This window comes from Mesoplodon densirostris, chromosome 2 (assembly GCF_025265405.1).
Source record: "Mesoplodon densirostris isolate mMesDen1 chromosome 2, mMesDen1 primary haplotype, whole genome shotgun sequence".
NCBI classification, from domain to species: Eukaryota; Metazoa; Chordata; class Mammalia; order Artiodactyla; family Ziphiidae; genus Mesoplodon; species Mesoplodon densirostris.
In genome coordinates this window covers 67,215,886-67,237,411 of record NC_082662.1, presented here as the reverse complement: position 1 = coordinate 67,237,411, position 21,526 = coordinate 67,215,886, and the positions used below count along the sequence as shown (strand labels likewise).

The window sequence follows — 21,526 nt, the reverse complement described above, 5'->3', positions numbered from 1 at the left end:
AAAAATGTAGAACTTTAGTATGCATCTGCATTAAGTTATCGGCTTAAAATAGACTGCTGTAATATGTTTTATGTAAGCCTTGTGGTAACCACAAAGCAAAAACCTATAGTAGATACACAAAAGGTAAAAAAAAAAAAAAAAGGAATCTAAGCATACTACTACAGAAGGTCATCAAATCACAAAGGAAGAGAGCAAGCAAAGAAAAGAACAAAAGAACTGCAAAACAGCCAGATAACAATGAATAAAATGGCAATAGTAAGTCCCACCTATCAATTATTACTTTAAATGTAAATGGTAAAATGATGCAATCTGAAGATACAGAGTGGCTGAATGAATAATAAAACAAGACTCAACTATAAGACTCAACTATATACTGCCTACCAGAGATTTACTTAAGCTTTATGCACAGACATAGAATAAAAGCAAAGGGATGGAAAACATATTCCATGCAAATGGAAACCAAAAGAAAGCAGAGGTAGTTATATTTATAGCAGACAAAATAAACTTTAAGGCAAAGACTCTAATAAGTGACAAAGAAGATTATTATATAATTATAAAGGGGTCAATCCAACAAGAGGATATAACATTTATATATATGTACCCAACTTAAAAGCACTGAAATGTATAAAGCAAATATTAACAGATCTGAAGGGAAAAATTAGGCAGCAATATAATAATAGTTGGGGACTTCAATACCCCACTTTCATCAATGGTTAGATCATCCAGACAGAAAATTAATAAGGAAGAATTGGTCTAAATTACATGTTAGACTAGATAGACTCAACAGACATTTACAGATCATTCCATCTAAAACCAACAGAATACACATTCTTCTCAAATACATGGAATATTCTTCAGGATAAATCATGTGTTGGGCCACAAAATAGGTTTTAATAAACGTAAAAAGTCTGGAATCATATCAAGCATCTTTTCCTGCCAAAATGGTATGAAACTAGAAATTAATTCAGAAAACTGGAAAATTAACAAATATGTAGAGATTAAACAACTTGTCACTAAGCAAATGGGTCAAAGAAAAAATCAAAAGGGAAATTAGAGAGTATCTTGAGACAAATGAAATTGGAAACATAACATAGGAAGCATATGGCACACAGCAAAGCAATTCTAAGAGGGAAATTCATAGCGATAAACAACTACATTAAGAAGCAAGAGATATCTCAAGTAAACAACCTAATTTTGCACCTAAAGGAACTAGAAAAAGAACAAAATAAGCCCAAAGTTAGTAGAACGAAGAAAATGACAAAGATCAGAGTGGAAATAAATGAAATAGAGATTAATCATTAGAGAAATGCAAATCAAAATTACAATGAGGTATCACCTCACACTGGTCAGAATGGCCATCACCAAAAAGTCTACAGACAATAAATGCTGAAGAGGGTGTGGAGAAAAGGGAACCCTCTTGCACTGTTGGTGGGAATGTAAATTGATACAGCCACTCTGGAGAACAGTATGGAGGTTCCTTAAAAAACTAAAAATAGAGCTACCATATAACCCAACAATCCCACTGCTGGGCATATACCCTGACAATACCATAATTCAAAAAGAGACATGTACCCCAGTGTTCAGTGCAGCACTATTTACAATAGCCAGCACATGGAAGCAACCTAAGTGTCCATCGACAGATGAATGGATAAAGAAGATGTGACACATATATGCAATGGAGTATTACTCAGTCATAAAAGGAAATTAAATTGAGTTATTTTTAGTGAGGTGGATGGACCTAGAGTCTGTCATACAGAGTGAAGTAAGTCGGAAAGAGAAAAACAAATACCATATCCTAACACATATATGTGGAATCTTAAAAAAAAAAAAAAAAGGTTCTGACAAACCTAGGGGCAGGACAGGAATAAATATGCAGATGTAGAGAAGGGACTTGAGAACATGGGGAGGGGCAAGGGTAAGCTGGGATGAAGTGAGAGAGTGACATTGACATATATACACTACCAACTGTAAAAGAGATAGCTAGTGGGAAGCAGCTGCACAGCACAGGGAGATCAGCTAGGTGCTCTGTGACCACCTAGAAGGGTGGGATAGGGAGGGTGGGAGGGAGGTGCAAGAGAGGGGATATATATATATATATATATACATACATACATACATACATACATATAGCTGATTCACTTTGTTATACAGCAGAAACTAACACAACATTGTAAACCAATTATACTTCAATAAAGATGTTTAAAAAAAGCAATAGGGAAGATAAATGAAACTACCAACTGTTTTTTTGAAAACATAAAATTGACAAACCTTTTGCTAGACTCATTGAGAAAAAAGGTGAGACTACTTAAATAAATTCAGAAATGAAACAGGAGACATCTGATACCACACAAACACAAAGGATCATAAGAGACTACTATGAACCATTATATACCAAGAAACTGGACAGCCTAGAAGAAATGGATAAATCCTAGAAACATACAACGTGCCAAGACTGAATCATGAAGAAACAGAAAATCTGAACAAGCCAATTACTAGTGAGAAGATTGAATCAGTAACCAGAAACCTCCCAACAAAGAAAAGTCCAGGACCAAATGACTTCACTGATAAACTCTACCAAACATTTAAAGAAGAATTAACAGTCCTTCTCAAACTCTTTCAAAAAATAGAAAAGAGAATTATGACACATTGTTCAATGGAACATATTAGAGAGCCCCAAAATAAAGCCACAGAAATATGGTCAATTACTTTATGACAAAGAAACCAAGAATATACAATAAGGATATTCTCTTCAATAAATGGTGTTGGGAAAACTGGAATGCCACATGCAAAGCCACGAAACTGGACCACTTCCATCTTACACCATAAACAAAAATCAACTCAAGATGGATTAAAGACTTGAATTAGGACCTGAAACTGTAAAACTCCTAGTAAGCTCCCTGACATCGATCTTGGCAATAATCTTTTGGATCTGACACCAAAAGCAAAGGTAGGAAAAGGCAAAATAAACAAGTGGGACTACATCAAACTAAAAAGCTTCTGCACAGCAAAGGAAACCATCAACAAAATGAAAAGGAAGCCTATGGAATGGGAGAAAATATTTGTGAATCATACATCTGATAAGGGATTAATACCCCAAATTTATAAAGAACCCATGTAACTCAACAGTAAAAAACCAAACAATGAAACAAATGATTAAAAAATTGGCAGGGGATCTGAATAGACATTTTTCCAAAGAAGACATATAGATGGCCAACAGATATATGAAAAGGTGTTCAACATCACTAATCATCAGGAAAATGCAAATCAAAACCATATGAGTTACCACCTGATTAAAATGGCTATCATCAAAAAAGACAAGAGAAAACAAGTGTTGGCAAGGATGTGGAGAAATTATTGTGCATTACTGGTGGGAATGTAACTTGGTGCAGCCACTATAGAAAACAGTATGGAGATCCTAAAAAAGTTAAAAATAGAATTACCACATGATCCAGTAATTCCACTTCTGGGTATATATCCAAAAGAAATTAAATCATGATCTTGAACAGATATCTGCATCCCCATGTTCATTGCAACATTGCTTATGATAACCAAGTCCTAGAAACAAACTAAGTCTCACTGGATGGGTGTATGGGTGAAGAAAATGTGATTTTATACAAATAAATTAAATCAGCAGGAAAAAAGAAGGAAATCCTGCCATTTGTGACAATATGGATGGACCCTGAGGCTATTACGCTATGTGATATCTAAAAAAAAAATGAACTCATAGAAACAGAACAGATTGGCGGTTGCCAGAAGTGGGAGATGTGGGGTGTGGGAAAGGGGTTTAGGTGGTCAAAACGTACAAACTTCCAGTTATAAGTTTCTAGGGATGGAAGGTACAGCATGGTGACTATAATTAACAATACTATATTGTATATTTGAAAGTTGCTGAGAGAATAGATCTTAAAAGTTCCCATCACAAGAAAAAAATTTGTAGCTATATGAAGTGATAGATGTTAACTAAACTTATTGTGGTAATTATTTCTCAATATATACATATATCAAATCATTATGCTGTATACCTTAAACTAATACAGTGTTACATGTCAAGTATATTCTCAATAAAAGTGGAAAAAAATTAAACTAGGAACTGGACAAAAAAAAAAGAGAAATCCATGGATTTCAATCTAGTGTGTTTCGCAGAATGTGCTATCTGAAGAATAATGCTTACAATCCCATCTGAAACATTACACTCACCCCCACTTTCTCTAGTTACTTTCTGGCACAAGACCCTGGTTTATTGTCTTGGGTACTTATCACTACTTGAATTTATCCTGGTTATTAATTTCACTTGTTTATTTTCCTCTACTAGAGCCAAAGTTCTTTGAGATCAGGGACGTTCTCTGTTTTGCTGTTGTATCCTCAGCACTTCATTATAGTAGGGGCTCAGTAGATTCACTGTTAAATGAATCAGAATAAACGGGTAGCACAGAAAAGACAGTTATTTGCTCCAGTTGGAGGTCAGTGTAAAGTTCTTATCAGATCCTCCTATTAGCACTGCTAAGTGGTGCCATTATTACTGCTCTCATCTAGAAAATTAGGAAGCAAATTCAGATAGGTTAAAGTATGCACTCAGGGTCAGCTGACTACTAAATGGCAAAAGTAACATGTTCTAACCCCAAATTCTGTGTTCTTTAGGCTGCATATTGGTAGAGTTGCAGTGAAATTGGTTTTCCATGTTCCACGTTTAATCTAGTCCTTAAAACCTTGAACATAAACTGGTAAAAAGTACCATTAAATTAAAAAAAATTGTGTGTGTATATATTTTCATCTGTAAATGAAATGCATCTCTGTGAGAATGTGTAAAGCAGGTTAGGCACTACAAAACAACTGAGTCCAGGACATACTTGTTAGGCTGTAACAGTGTTTGTACTCATTAGTGTCATGATGTGCTTAGAGCAACCCTTTGATTCTCAACTCTAAAAAACATTCCTTAACTGAGCTTAAAATCCCATGCTTAGAGATGGTGTGATAGTGTTTAGGATAGAATTTGGTCAGTCTGTGCTTTGTCTATGCCTAACCAAAAGGACACTAGGGGAAACACTGAGAGTTTTCTGAAATGTCAAAGCAGATAAAACAGACTTAAAGGAAAATGGAGTGCTTTGTTGACATGTGTAACTTTCTCTGCATTTTGAGTTGCAGGGAAGTTATTCATGATACTTGGGTATGATCCTTTTCTTTGGGATTTCTACTAAAAAGCAAGAACTCGATTGATTTTGATGCCACCTTTTGGCTACTACAAAAACTTCAGCTTATAAAGTTTGGGTTAAAACAACTTTGAACGTTGTCTGATGCAGCCCAATTGCCAGATTAGACAGACCAAAATACCCATCTTCCTAGTATGAGTTTCAGATAGGGAAACAGGAAAGATTAAGAGAACAAAGCTCTTCTATTTAAGTTTTGCATCAATTTGGTGAAGCAATTAAGTGAAGCAATAATAACTTTGTCTTCAATTCACTGAAGAAACACTTATAAAATGGCAAGGAGGTCTCACAAATCTGTTTGACTGAACATACTACAAGCCCAGATCTATTACTTGGTTTAATTTTTAAAATCTATATCAAAATAATATATGCCTATGAAAATAAACCAAACAATAATGAAGAGCTTATAATAAAAACAATAAAAACAATGGTCTCCTGTCTTAGGAGGTTTCTTTCCAGAAAGATAATCTCTCCTTCTCCTGGTTGTTTTAGTCAGTTCAGGCTGCTATAACAGAATACCATAGACTAGGTAGCTTGTAAACAACAAAAATTTATTTCTCACAATCCTTGGGCCTAGAAGTCCAAGATTAGGTGCCTGCTTGGTCAGGTTCTTGGTGAGGGTCCATTCCCTGGTTTGCCATCTTTATTCTGTATCCTCAAATGGAGGAAGGGATGAGAGAGCTCTCTGAAGTCTCTTTTATAAGGGCACTAATTCCATTCACGAGGGCTATACCCTCCTGACCTAAGCACCTCCAAAGGCCCCACCTCCTAATACCATCACTTTGGGGGTTAGGATTTTAACATATGACTTTTGGGGGAACACATTCAGTCCATAACACTGCTCTTAGTTCTTCTGGCAGTTTTTTGCATAACTTTAAATCATATGTTTATTCTTTCATTTTGTACTTTATTAATTTTAGATAGTATCCATTGATAGCCTGCTATGAAACATGAAGATTTAACTAATTTACATTATCTGTTTTCCTGTTCTCCCTCCTCGTTCCATGCTTAATGGTTAAATTATTGCCTTCAGATTTTCTTATAGTTTACTTTTGTGACTTTAAATGGTATACTGAGCTTCGAATTCTTGTTCCACTAACTTTTGTCAGTATCTCGACTCCTCTTTATATAAGAGGAGGATGTTATCCCCACTACCCTTCTCTCCATCTTTCCTTTCCATTCCACTTTCTATATTTACCCTTCACATGATCAAGTTTGTTATAAAGTTCAGTTCTGCAACTTCATCAGAATCTTTCATGTTCTGTTGGTAGGTTGATTCTAGAAGTTGGAAATAAGACTTTTACTTTGTAATAACTATGTGAAGTTTAGTCACTGTCTGGCCATTACATTTTCATTTCTACTGTGTCCCTGATATCAAAGCCAAATCTTACACTTTATTTGCAGCTTAGCATCATGCTACATTTTAGTTTATTTCAACATAGGGCAATGACATTCTTGTATAATGTTTTATTTGTCAGCCAAGTTTTTCTTGAATAGTCTTTATCAGGACTATAAGTTTGTCTACCATTCCAATCACACTATTTTTCAGAGGCTCCCTCTTCTCTGAACACCTGCCTTGTAGAACTTCTGTCCTTTTGTTCCACTCAGGACCAGGTAAATTTTAGGCCTACTGCATAGCCTTAATTCTGGGACTTATCTACCTCATTAGATTGGGTCCCGCTTCTAGAGGTGCCAGATTTAGCAAATAAAAACACAGGATGCTCAGTTAATTTTCAATTTCAGATAAACAAGAAATATATATATATATATTTTAGTGTAAGCACGTCCCATGTACCATTTTCTATATCCTAACTTGTCTTCTTTCTTTGTCAACACCCTTGTTTTGAGGGAGAGCATTCTTGATTATCTTCCTAAGAAGAGAAAGCACAGGAAGTAAATTTGAGAAGTCCCTGGAAATGTTTTTCTTCTCCCTCTTTACAGTTGACTGATGGTCTAGCTTTAGAAGTGTAACTTGAAAGACAATTCCTGTGAGAAATTTGAAGATACTGTTCCATTGTTTTTAGCATCCCATGTGTCTAATGCTAGTCTGATTCACATACCTTGTGGTGACTTTTTTCCTCTGGGAAAACATTTAAAATCGTTTCTTTACTCTTGGTGTTCTGAAATCCCACAATTTGATGTAGGTCTTTCTTAAAAAATATTCTTTTTGTTCAGGCCTCAATGGGGGTCCTTTCATTCTAAAGAACTATGACTCTCATCAGCTCTGAAAATTTTTCTTCAGTTATTTCTTTGCTGTTTTCATTCTTTCCATTTTATTGGTTGTCTTCTGGGAACTCTGTTAGTCATACCTTGGACCTCCTGGATTAGTCTCCATACCTCTTTTTTTTTTTTCCTTATATCTTCCATCTATGATTTTTTATTCTGTATTCTAGGAGATTTATAAATTTTTTTCCAGCTCTGCTTTTGATTTTAAAATTTTGGTAATCATACTTTAAATCTCTTAAAGCCCTCTTGTTTCCTATTTATTCCTCGAATAACATAGTATTTTTATGTATGACTAATCTGCTTGAATTACTCTGAAAAAAATTTTAAGGTCCCTCCTGTACCCTGAATTATTTTTATTTCATCCGGCATCAGTTTTTGTTTGTTTACTTTAGTCTTTCTCTTTCCTATTCTGATTTCTCTTAAACTCCTGATGCTACTTGGTTATCCACTTTTACTAAAGAAAGCATTGGGTCGCTTGTTTGAATTTGCTCTGTTTCTGTGTTAGTAGCTCAGTTTTTCCAGGGAGACCTCTGCCCCGTATGGGATAGGAATGTTGTATTAGCTGTTAGATTTCACTACAGCATGAACTGGTGGGAAGCTGACTGTCAGGCATGGGCTTTTACAATGCCAGAATATGAAGGGCTGTAGACTGGTGTACCCAATCCCACAAAAGCCCTTGCTATCATTCAACAAAAGAGGCCTCTGTTTTTGCCCATTTTTCCTGGATGCTAGAAGTCTTAAGTGTAGGTGTATGGGAGGAGCACAGAGACGCTGATTTGCACTGCAGACCTGTATATAAACCTTCATTAATCTTCTTACTTTTGGCCACATTTCTCACTCTCAGCTTTGAGTCCAGAATGTGTCATGATTTCTAACAGGCATATCATATCCCACCCTTTTTGTAGCTTTTCTATGGTGCATTCATCACTCAACACAGTCTCATATGCTCTCCATCTTCCAGAAATTGTTGAACTCTCTTGTGCAATTGTGTGCAGATCCCATCCTGCACATCCTTAGCTGGTATGGTGAGGTTTATTCCTTTTTGTACTTTTATTCTTTTATTTCCATGAGTCTCGGGAAAGAAGAGAGATGGGCTTAAGTGCATCTTACATCATCTCAAACTAGTAGCTTGTAGTTGCTTCTGTTTTGTTGTTTCATGGTGGGAATATAATTCAAGTTAAATAATGAGTTACTTCCTCAATCACTTCTGCAGAATTGTTCAGCTGCAACCATCGCCATCTACTTTGTACCTAAGGAATCTGAGGACCACTGATGTTTAAAGATATCAGACAGACTTTGATAGAATGACTATAGATTTGTGCAAAAAACTAAGGAGAATTCTAAGATATTGAAAAACTTATTCTGAAATTGATCTCATCCATTCTGCAACATCTGATGAGTGCCTAATATGGGCCAAGTACTCGGCTAAGTGTTGGCAAGGTAGATGGGTATAAAGATGAATAAGGTACAAACTTTACCCTTGAGGATCACATAATCTGTTGAATAACTTGAGTTTATGTAACATTTTGCAGTTTATAAATCAGTTTTACCTGTAGGGGACTCTTGACACTTACTGATTTACCATTCAGCATTTTAACTACTCCTAAGGGACTCCAATGATCCATGACATGTAATAATTTATTAATTTACTTAGGTACAAATCTGAATCACATGCAGAAGATATAGTTGCTTGGGTGGTGAAAGAGCCAAGTTCACTCTTGTGGAATCGTGAAGTAGCCTTGTGCATATTGTGTATGAACTTATAGCCAGATTCTTGAGCCATCTGAACTAGATGGGATTACAAACATGAAATGGGTTTATTTTTCCCCTATTATTGCCTTTAACAATGTTCTTTCAAATTTCTTTCCTTCTTGTTTTGGCATCTTGGGTAGCTTCCTTCCATAGCTTTCTAAATACTTACTATTGTTAAAAAGTTCAGTGCAGTGCAATTTAAAATTTGAATCTTGTTTCTTCCAATTCCCCAGCTCAGGTTTGAACACTGCAAGGGAACTTAGAGTGGGAGAGAGGCCCTGTTCTGCTATTTCCCTTCTCTTCTCTCTCTCCTGGTCCTAGCTCTTTCTTTGTGTTGTGACAGATAGAAGGAAGAGTATCTGTTGCTTTCCTGGCCACTGCCCTAGTCCCACATGGTTGTTGCTACTGCAGCTAAGATGTAACTGACTATCCATAAACTCTGTCTTTGGGGTAAGCATCCAAAGGCTGGCTCTCTCATGGTGCACAAGTGGAAATTCTCTGGGGAAGTCCTCACTGACTAGTTCTTTGATTTGAGAAATCAGCTTTCGCTTGCCCTCCACCAAACCCCTTTGGCTTTATCCCTGGTGATTCACCTCCAGTCTCTTGTCAGATGAGGTACCACCAGGAAGATGCAAGCCCATTTACTTGACTCCACGTTCTCCCATGACAGGCTGCTTCAGTGCTGCCCTCTTTCTACCCCATTGGTTTATTTCAACTCTCCTGTGATCTCTTTGGGTCTCACTTTTCCCTGCTAAAACATTAAACATTTTTCAACATTATTTTCAATGGCAATATAGTCTTCTACTTTATGGATGTGGAATTCTTTATGTAACCAATCCCCTGTTGACGGACAATTTGATTATTTCAACTTTTTACTATGACCAAAAGGTGCTGTAAATGTTAGGCAGGTTAAAGGGGAGTTGGAGAATATTTTGCAACTGTCTGGGGAAAATGAAGCCGATTTTTAAATGTGATGTTATATTAAAGTATACAGGGGCTGAAATGATATGAAATATTTCCACAGTCACTAAAAATATTATGTTGTTCTCTTAGGAACAAGCCCATTTTGTTTTACTTTAACCTGCTCAGCTGTACCAGTCCCTCCGTGATGGTAAACCTACAGTGCCCTACCAGACAGGTAAGGCAAAAAAACAAAACAAAACAAAAAAAACCTCGCTGGTGATGTCAGCGATTTTGAACATTCTTGGGTGAAAGAACTGAGAAACTACATTTGAGTTCTGGGTGTGTGTGATTAATGATGAATTTATGGAAGGTGGGAAGACAGAAGTATAAGCTCATGTTTGTTCATATACAATAAAAAAAGCAGGGATTAATCATTTTAGTATTACTAGGAACCTCAGTGATTATCTTGTCTAACCACCTACTTTTATAAATGAATAAACTGCAGCCCAGAGAAGTGGAGATATTTTTCTCAAGATCAGTATTAGGAAGAATAAAGCCAGCTACTGTAACTAATAAACCCCAGTTTTTCAGTGACTTAAAACAGTTTCTTTTTGGTCATATAAGAGTAAAAGGCGGTGTTTGTGGTCAATGGGCAACTCTTTTCCAGGCTCCTTTCATTTGGTGGCTCTGTTGTCCCTTAAGTCCTCAGCAGGAGCAGCATCCAGTTGCCGGAAGAAGACAGAGAGGCTGAATAAAGCACCCCTGTTCTTAAAAGCCTTGGATCAGTAGGCTCACACAGTGCATTTCTACTTATATGCCATAGACTCATTAGTTTTATTTGTTCACACCGAGATGCAAGAAGGAGGGAATAAAGCAATGTAATTGTGGGCTGAGCAGCCTCTTGTGTACCATGAACAAATGAAACAATAGGGACAAACTTCATTGTTTCTTCCATAGTCTATCCCTCTTTCCTCCAGAACACCCTTCTTCCCAAAGGAGACAACCCAGAATCCCATGTGGTACTATCTTTAACCCATAGTCTAGGATCTATGGATTATGGATAGTCTCTCCATCAGGTCTTGACACTAAATGCACAATGGGGAACAGGGCTAGGAAAATTAGAATACAAGCTCCCATTCAGAAAGGTCTTCAGTGGTCTTTAGTGCATGGCACTGGAAAACAGTCTTTTATTTGACCTGGATCGTGTTCTCTGAAGGAAGTTCCTTATCCATCACATTCTATGATTCTTTGCTCAACCACCTGGAAGGTTATTTCCTGTCTGTCAGCCTCAGACCACACCATTGCTGAACATTGGAAATATATCCTCTTAGGGGCCGCATGGCTTTGAAACTTTCTTCCTATTGTGCGAGTTTAGAACCTCAAAGATTATATTAACAGTGAAAGGCCTTTTCAGGTTAGGTCATGAATTTGGCAGTACAACTACCTCAAAAACTTAGTAAGATTTTGACTTAGTTGCTACCTCTTTGTTCCACTTTGCTGTACATCAGAAACTAACACAACATTGTAAATCAACTATAAAATAAAATTAAAAAATTAAAAAAAAATAACTCCGTTATATAAACCCTCAGTTCTTTTGCCCCTTCTCATTTACTTGTACTTCCCTGGTAAAACATCATTCATGTCTAAATGCAGCTTTCTGCCTACTCCATGCCTCAACCCAGGCAGCTGTGTGTTCTTGCAGAAAACACACACAACAGTCCATTAAATTAAGGACCACTAACCTCAAGGGGGCCCTTAATGCTGTCCCCAAATCACACAGGAGACACTTTGCCCATTCACTAGCTACTCTGCTAGAAAACAATTTTACACCTTTTCCTCTCACCTCAAACCTCCAAGACCTCCTTCCCAGTCTCCATGTCAGCCTCTGACTTAGCTTCCTATTTCACTGAGAAAGTATCAGCATTCAGAAGACAACTTTTACAAGCTACAACACTGACCTCCACTTGCCTACCTGTCATCATCTGTGTTCATGTATTTACTCTGCCTTCCCTGCTCTTACTGTGGAGGAACAGCCTGTGCGCCCAAGGCCAGCCCATCCTCTCGTGCATTAGATCTTATCCTCGCTCACAAAGTCCAGCACACAACTCCAGAAATCTTCTGGTTTTTTCTTTTTTTTTTGTGGTACGCGGGCCTCTCACTGTTGTGGCCTCTCCCATTGCGGAGCACAGGTTCCGGACGTGCAGGCTCAGCGGCCATGGCTCACGGGCCCAGCTGCTCCGTGGCATGTGGGATCTTCCCGGATTGGGGCATGAACCCACGTCCCTGCATCGGCAGGCGGACTCTCAACCACTGCGCCACCAGGGAAGCCCTGGTTTTTTCTTTTATTACCATTTTCCTTCTCTACTAAGTTATCCCCATCGGTAGACAAACATGCTGTTATTTCTTCCCTCTTAAATAATTATCTCCTTGATCCTACATCCCCTTCCAGTTACTGCTTCATATCTCTGTGCCTCTTTTTTTGCCAAACTCCTCATAAGAATAGTTTATATTCAATGTGTCTAAATCCTCCCTTCTCATTTTCATTCAGGCTTTTACTCCTACTCCATTTTCTCCAAATGATATTGATACCATTGATCTCCATCTATTTAAACCAATGGTCAATTCTCAATCCGTATTTACTTGAGCTAAGAGCACTGTTTAATCAATCCCTCTTCCTTAATATACTTTCTTCACTTGCCCTCTAGGGCACAACATTGTGTTTCCTCCCAACTCTCTGGCTACTCCCTATCAGTCTTCTTTGATGGTTTCTCTTCATCTTTCCAGCATCTTCTAAACACTGGAGTTTCCTCCTCTAGCAAGCTTAGTCCTCTTCAATACCTACATTTACTCCTTTTGGCGATTGTACCTAGTCTTGTGTTTTTAACACAATCTATATGCTGCACTTCCTAATTTATCCAGATCAGTCTGCTCCCAGAACTCCAGATCTTTCTATCCAACCACCTATGCCATGTCTCTACAGGGATATTTAATTAGCATCTCAAATTTAGCATGTCCAAACTCAATTCCTAGTCTCTGACTTTATCCTTAAAATTGTTCCCCACCCCCCATCGGTCTTTCCTATTACAGCTGTAAATACCATCGAATCATCCTTGATCCCTCTTTTCTATCACACTCATGTTTGAGCTGTGAGCTAATTCCTCTGGTCTCCATTCAAAATATACCCAGGACCAAACTCCTCCTTTTTTCACCATCTCCTCCTTTTTTCAAGGAACCAGCTAGATTAGTTCCATGACCTCCCGACTGGTCTCTTCTTGCCCCTGTCTCCAGCCTCTTAGACTCTCTTTTGCACCCAGCAGCCAGTGTGATCCTGTTAAATGTAAGTCACATTATGTCCCTCCTTTGCTCAAGCCCCGTCCCCTCAATAGCTTCCCAAGTTACTTATATTAAAAGCCAAAGTCCTAACAATGGCCTACAAAGTCCTTCACTGTCTGCCCGACTCTGACCACATATGTTATGGCTCTCCCTCTGCTCACTACACTCAGGTCATACTGACCATCTGTTGTCTTCAAAGGATCCAGGAAAGTGCTGACTTCATAGCTCTAGACTTTGCTGATCTCCCTGCCTAGCCTGCTCTTTCTCCTGATGACTAGATCACTAGTCTTCTTCAAGTCTTCCTCAAGTCTTCCTCAAATATTACCTTTTGTTGAGGCCTCCCTTAACTGCTTATTTAAAATTAGAATCCCACCCTGGTACCTTTCATCCTCTGGCCTTCTTTCTAGCCTTATTTTTCTCCATAACACCTGCTACCATCTCATAGCAAACAATTTTGTTTATTTGTTGTTAACCATCTCCCCTACTAGAAAGTAGGGAATTTTATCTGTTTTGTTCACTACTGTGTCCCCAGTGCCTAGAGCAGGCTCAGAGCAGGTGATAAATAAATATTTGAATGAGTAAATGAATGAATGAGAGAATATCTTCCTATTCCAAGTCTAGAAAAATTTCCACTACACTATACAAATACATCATTCCCATGATGAAACAAAAAATCCTTGCACATTATGCTTTTTATTACATTTCATAAATTACCAGATTACATAAATTACTAGATTTACTAGATTATCCTTTCTTCATTGCAAATTGTAGTGTTTTAACCTTCAGTGTAACTCTCTCTTCCACTCACCAAATCCTAATTTATATTAGAATGTTAACCCTATAGGAATGGAAGAAGTAAAAATAATGATGAAGAACTATATTCAGAATGCCCCTTTGTGGTTATACAAAGAATCAGAACTGAGTCAGAATATATATTAGCTGCCAATAATGCAGGATTGCTTTCAGTCTGCCAGGCAGTAGTGTGTCTACTGATCCAAGCCATAGTCTTACGCATGATGTTTTTTGTTAATGCAGCATGGTCCAGACATGTGTCGTAAGCATTTAAAGGACAGACCTTGATCAATTAGGATACCCAACCTCAATGTGACCTTCATTTTTGGCTAATTATATGTTGATTGCTACTAATCAGCACCCTATTTGAAGTGAACAAATTTGTCTGATTGAGAGAGAGTAAAGAACATTTGCTATATTGTTTTTTAACAGCTTATTTTTGTCTGGAATGAAATTTGATGTGATTCTCCTTATCAAAACATTTTTTACCACTTAAATTACTTTCTTTTATATGTTGCATACACTGCACTTTTATATGTGTAGTATACATTGTATGTGTGTGTATTTATAAATACAGAAATCATCATAGCCTCAACTCAGTAGCTCCTACCATCATTGAAAGCCTATGAAAACATTAGTATATTCAGTATTCACTTTTATAAATCCATTTAAATGTATCCAACAAGGGGTTAGTTCAGTTATCTTTCAGAGTCATGTAAGTAAATTGCCAAATTTACTTACATCAACATCTAAATGTCTGTGAGGTAGCTCCTAATATGTTAATGGTTTTTTCAGCTTAGCTCCCATCAGAGTAAACTTTTGATGTTCACATTGACAATGACCTCAGTCTTCTTCCAAAAAATGTGAGCATGTTGGTTGGTTGCTGTGAATGTCCCTAAACAGTTCTTCAGTTTTCATAGAAAGATACCTGTGAGACTTTCAATATTTCCTCTAGAGGTGTATGAATGTGTGTATGTGCTTGTGTGTGTATGTGTATATGTGTGTAGGAGAGACTGAGAAAGAGAAAATGCATCTGGAGGTATGAATGTGGAGATGGGTTGTTTACCTTGTCAAAACTTCTAAAAGAAATTGGACTGCTGCTGCTATAAAACAATATTAACTGTGAGATTTTTGAGGTACCCATTTAGTTATCTACCTACTACCTTAGCTGTGGGGTTGATACCAATTGTCCTCGTATAACAGAGACATAACCCAAAAAAGGGGAAAGAGATGTCACCTCAGCAGCCGTGTTTTTACCTAACTACCAGTGAGGGTTGAGCTAGAATCTGATCAGTGAGAATAGTTACCAAAGTATGGTAGGGAGATGGAGCAAGTCAGAGCTGAGAAGCCTTTTCTAAGGAGGAACTGAAGGTGGAGGAAGGGAATGTTCAAGGATTCACTACAACTCTCATGGCTTCCTATGATCTTTGTTTTTTTATTACAAACAAAAGCAAAACCAACAGAGTGCATCTTCCCTGATTCTGCTTTCTCTCTGTGGAGTTACTAATTGGATTGCAGTCACTCCATGGTGGCTCTGTGGACTAGCACAGCCATCCGGTTTGGCATTAATAGGCCCCCAAAGTTAATTAATGTAAGATAATTGCATCAGTGACCTCTCTGCCCATGTTTGACTGGTGCTGCTGAAAGACAATAATAATGATTGATTGCCACAAATAGCCCTAATTTTGTTAGTTTCTTATGGTAATAAAACCTCCAATTATGTTCTGAGAATTCATTGGCACTGATAGTTATTAGTGGCATAAGTTATCAATGTTTGGAGTGTTTTAAATTACCATTGTATTCACATAAAGGAAAGAAAACAAGATTCTACCCCTGAAAATGTATAAACTACACAGGTGAAATTAATCTGGCATTAAGCTTTTATCTACTAATTCAGAAAATCATAAAAAAATATTTCATTAAAAGTTCATCACTGTCCTAAGGAAGATATCACACAAATCTACAGATTATAAAATTGCATAGAACTGCACACACATACACACAAATGAATGCATGTAAAACTGGTGGAAACTGAATAAGGTTAGTGGATTGTAACAATATCAGTTTCCTGATTGTGATATTGTACTATAGTTATGCAAGTTATTACTATTGGCCAAAACTGGGTGAAAGGTATGTGGAATCTATTATTTTTCACAGCTGCATGTAGATCTACAATTATGTCAAATCAGAAGGTAAAAGTAAGCTTGTCATTGTACAGCATTTTATTGTTTTAACAACATCAACATCGAAGGGAAAGGAGTAGAGGTTGAATACTAGTACATGAAATTTTATTTTTTACAGTAAGTTTAGAGAATTGATTTAAGTTTCTTAGATGGAAAATGGTACTTTGCTTTTTTATAGTCTTGGGTAATTTAGAAGTTTAACCTTGTAGATAATTCCTTGGTTTGTTCAACTCAATTCAATTCCCACCATTGTGTTTCTTTTTTTCACAGATCTGTGTCTCCAAGTGCCCAGAAAGATTTTTAACCTACATGGAAATACAATTTATGTACAGAAAAGACAGAAACTACTGGACATACTACAGCCAGTTCTGCAAGTCTGCTTTTCTTAAGCCTGCGAAGGTATGTGTGTTTAAGCTTAAAACTAGAAAGAATTTACCTTGTTTCAATCGCAAGTGTAACATGAGCATTTGTAACGGATCAATCTCCAAAATCTTCTTGGAAGTGATTACTAACGGTACCATTTCATTGAAACACAAATGCACATGTACATACAAACACACACACAATTTATACCATATCATTTTGTAGACTTGGGGTGTTATACAAGACTCTTAGGTCTGGTAAGTTAGCATCAACTATTCCCTGACACCAGCAAATTCTCTATTTGGATTTTTTGCTGTCTAGAGCTAAGAGCTAAATGTCATTTGCAGTCACCATTTCATTAATATGGTGATAAAGCTCCATGGCTACTTAGTAATAAGAATTTTACTTCCAAAACTGGTTTGATAATTACTCATTTAAAAAGTCCCCAAACACTACCTAGATTTAAGATTTATAAGGGATTTCTAAAGCCTTATTGTGTTAATTAGTAGTAATGGCTTCTAAATTAGAGAAGATGCCATTTTTTTAGAAAAAAATTAAAGGATTAGAGACTAAGGATATAACTAAGACGAAGATACACACCTTCAAAGACATACCTTGGTTTCAGCAGGTCTGACTTTATTATTGTTGATTCAATTGAATTACAGTTAGGATATTTAAGAGTGTTTGTCAAACAAGTATGTGTGTGTTATAATCTTACAATTACTCTTATTAGGGGTGTAATTTGGGATAAGGAGATTATTAGGGAATTGAATTTTTAAAGGACAAAATTTTTATATCAAGAGTAAAACTTGTCATCACATCATCTTTAAAATGTTAACATACTCTTCCTTCAATTTTAGACTCTCACACAAGTTTTACTGGATGATGATTGTCCAACAGCGATTTTTCCAAGCAAACCTTGTAAGTGGCTATTATTTTACCTTAGAAACACAGAATCTACCAAGAAGTTATTTAATTCAATTCCCTTATTTCACAGTTGACAAAACTGAGGCCGGGAATGGTCCTATGGCTGGCCCAGGGTCCCAGAGTTAATTAGGAAGAATAAAGCCCATTCTTCTGGCTCAAGCTGGGGATGTTCCACTGGAGCTTGGTGTGGTTTTAGGTTTGGCTGCTTAAACACACACAAAAAAGTTTGGAAACTGATTTTTAAAAGCCCATTTAGATTGATTCTTTGGTGCTCTATGAACACACATAAGCACAGACATAGTCTAACACATCCACCCCTGAATTCAGCCAAAAAGTTTGTTGAGAAATTGCCTGGGGAGTGAGGGTGGGCTATATACTTGTATTTATAATTTGAAAGTTGAAATATTTATATGTCTCCTGAATACATCAACATTTTATTTCTTTAAAGTTTATAAACTTTATTTTTTTTTTGCGGTACACGGGCCTCTCACTGTTATGGCCTCTCCCGTTGCGGAGCACAGGCTCCAGACGTGCAGGCTCAGCGGCCATGGCTCACGGGCCCAGCCGTTCCGCATCATGTGGGATCTTCCCGGACAGGGGCACGAACCCATGTCCCCTGCAACGGCAGGCGGACTCTCAACCACTGCGCTACCAGGGAAGCCCCTATAAACTTTATTTAACTGTTTAGAAGAAAATGAAATAATCACTCATTTTCCTTTCTTAAGGCTATAATTCTAAGAACAGAGAAAAAAATTTACATAAAGATGTCCATCACAGTGTTATTCCAAAAAGCACCCCCCAAAAAAAGAAAAGACAAAGAAAATTAAAAGGAAATACTCTAATATCCAAGAGCAAGGAAATGCTTAAATAAATTATGATATATTCATTAAATGAAATATTTATAATTTTTACATATAAGTATTGTGTATATGTTACAATGTTACATAAAATGAAAAATACTATATGCATTATGACAAGCCTGTATAAATTAAAATAAACAACAACCAAAAAAAACTATTCAAAGAAAAAGATTGGAAAGAAATATGCCAAAATATTAAGTGATTGTTTTGGAGGTGGCAAAACTATGGCCATTTTCTCTCTTCTTTCTTCTTTTTTCTATATCTCTGTTTTTCCACAGTGAGTACATAGTTCTTTTAAAATGGAAAAAAGACAGCAGTCATCAGTTTGAGTAGAAAGTCAGGTACCATTGAAGTAGCTACCGTTGAACATAATATCTTACATGCTCCCATCACTCTTCTCTGGATCATTAAAACCCTGCAGCAAAGATGTAGGCCTGGCAAGCAACTGCATTTAACCAGGAAGTCCTGGGCAACAGGTGTCTGTAGTCAAGAAGAATATTACAAATTTTTATGCAAAATGGTAAAAATGAATCATTAGTCACTGAAGATGTAATAAGCATAAAAGTATAACATATAGTCCTGCCCTTATAAGTATAGTTTGGTTAAATCACACAATATGAAATGTACGTTGGGGATACAAAAATGAATAAGGCACAGTCCTTCACAGTCTAGTGAAGGAAACATTAAGATAAATATTGAAATCACTTGTATTCCCCCAATAGATGATTAAGTATAGTACTTGAAACAATAATATGCAGCTAATAAAATTCACTCATTAAAGTTTTTATAAATGGAAATAAGTAATATTATAAGAAAGTAACAAGGGACAACCTCTCATGTACTGTATAATTATAACTCAAAAAAAAATTTCTTATAGAAGAAAGACTGGAGGAAATGCACCAAAATTTTAATATAGTTCACTGTGGGTGGTAAAACTATGTACAGTTTTGTATCTTCTTTCATAAAATTTTCTCTACTTTCCAAACATATAATGAGCATATTTAGTAATTAAAGCTAACAGACTAGATGAGTTATTGCCCAGATATAATATGTAGAACAAGTTTCGGGGGTTCTGTATGTGGGAACAGTCATGTTGAAGGAGCAGAAAGAGAAAGAGTACACAGAAAGGAAGAAGGGAAGGCAGGAGAGAACCTGGGCCTGTTTTAAAAGGCAGGTGTTGTCTCCCATGTCAAAGACTCATTCAACAGAAAGTTAATTCATTCAACAGTAGATACTTACTGAGTTCCACTATGTACCAAGCACTGTGCTAGGTAATGGGTTCAAGCAGGATGAAGACTAAAAAAGATTTGGCGGTTTTGGCAACTAGGAGGTCACTGGGATCACTGGGAGGCTAATTTGCATGGAGAGGTGGAGACAGAAATACAGTTGGATTGAGAGGGAATGGAAGCATCTGGTAGAGGCTACTATGTCAGATTTGCCAGGGAAGAGCAGGAGAGAGAGAGGGCACTGAAGCAGTCACCCTGATTATAAATGCTACGGAAGTTGAAGGTGGGTAGATCAGACCATTTTAAGAGAGGAAAGTCAGGAAAAGCTTTACAAGGACATATTTCTTCTTTCTCTATATCAGCTGCTTTCATATTTTCAGGTTTATACTCCATACGAACCCATGCAAGTCTGTGATACTTTTAAGAAAAAATATAAAAATTATCCATTTCTGATTGCTCTTCCCTCTTCATTTAAAATTGGGGTTTTAAAACATTTTTAGTAATAAAGATTTGTAAAGAGGCAAGGATTCAGTATAATTAAAAATAAGCACATAGAAGATTGAATGATAAATTAACTCTTCTCAGAAATGCGAGTTTTCAAAGTGGGGGCCATTTTTGATAGCTTTAGAATTCCCATTTCCAGCCCCTCTTAAAAAAAACTTGTAAATGAGCTGGAAGAGAGAAAAATTATTCAGACTTTGAAAATAAAAATTCAATTGTCTTAGTAACCTAAAATTTGCGCTGATTCTTATTTCCCAAGGAAGTGTTCACTAAACTCTGGTTTTCAAGGTTTCACTCAAGGAGTATCTAAGAATTTTGTAAAATAACAAAATAAATTCATCCAGTCATTCAAGTAAATATAGCCTTTTTATTAAAATGTGTTTACCATGAGAGAGAGGTTATCAGTATTACTCTTATAAAACCTGTGCTGTGTGTCCTTCTTATGGCTACTTGATGAATATACCATGTATAAAATAATCAGCAAGTTTAAATGTAGCTTCAGATTATGATCGTATTTGCTTTCCATGTCAGTCTTAGAATCATCAGAAAATCTGATTATCAAGTAATGGGCAGTTATCTATATTCAGCAATTTATACATTGTCTAGTAAGAATTTGATTATAAATAACAGAAGGCTTAAGAAAGGGAGGACATCATGAAGGAAGAAAGTGATTATCATAATTTTAATTTATTTTTACAGATCTCCAGAGATGTTTCCCTGACTTTTCTACTAAAAATGGCACTTTAACAGTAGGAAATAAGACAGTGTTTGAAGATGGAAGTGGAAAGACAAGAAATGCTGTAGAACTCAGGGCAGCTGCAAAGTATGTTGTTTACACTCCCATTTTCAATTTTGATGCATCCCATTATTGTCCCCAAACTAAAACTTCCATTAGGTTAAGGGTTATGCAGGAAGAATTATGTATTATTCTGAAATATCCATGTCACTGTGGATTAGAGAACTCGGTATGTGTTCATTAAGAAAGCCAAGTAAAAGAGAAAGCAGAATGAATTTGAAAGAACAATTATGTTTTTCAAAATGGTTAAGTCTTTCATTATCAACAGGTATAGAAATGAGACATCAGGAAACAGATCGCAAGACCTTAGTATAATTTACTTTTGAATAAACATAATTTTAAAAACCCATGCTTTTTTAAAGCACCATTAAAAAAAAATGACTGAAGTAATAAAACTGCTAGATATTTTAAAGGGAAGGGGGCCTTAAGAAAGGTGAAACAACCATGATGCTGCTCTATC

General features: G+C 36.6%; 1 protein-coding gene across 1 annotated transcript in view; it reads left to right on the top strand.

The window, feature by feature from the left end:
- Positions 1 to 21,526, top strand: part of SLC44A5 (solute carrier family 44 member 5) — a 194,008-nt gene that overhangs the window by 128,167 nt on the left and 44,315 nt on the right. The window contains exons 4-7 of the mRNA XM_060119582.1: positions 10,236 to 10,320; positions 16,664 to 16,792; positions 17,617 to 17,677; positions 20,970 to 21,093. Of these exons, the coding sequence (XP_059975565.1) occupies positions 10,236 to 10,320; positions 16,664 to 16,792; positions 17,617 to 17,677; positions 20,970 to 21,093 (399 nt within the window). The remainder of the gene's footprint in view (positions 1 to 10,235; positions 10,321 to 16,663; positions 16,793 to 17,616; positions 17,678 to 20,969; positions 21,094 to 21,526) is intronic.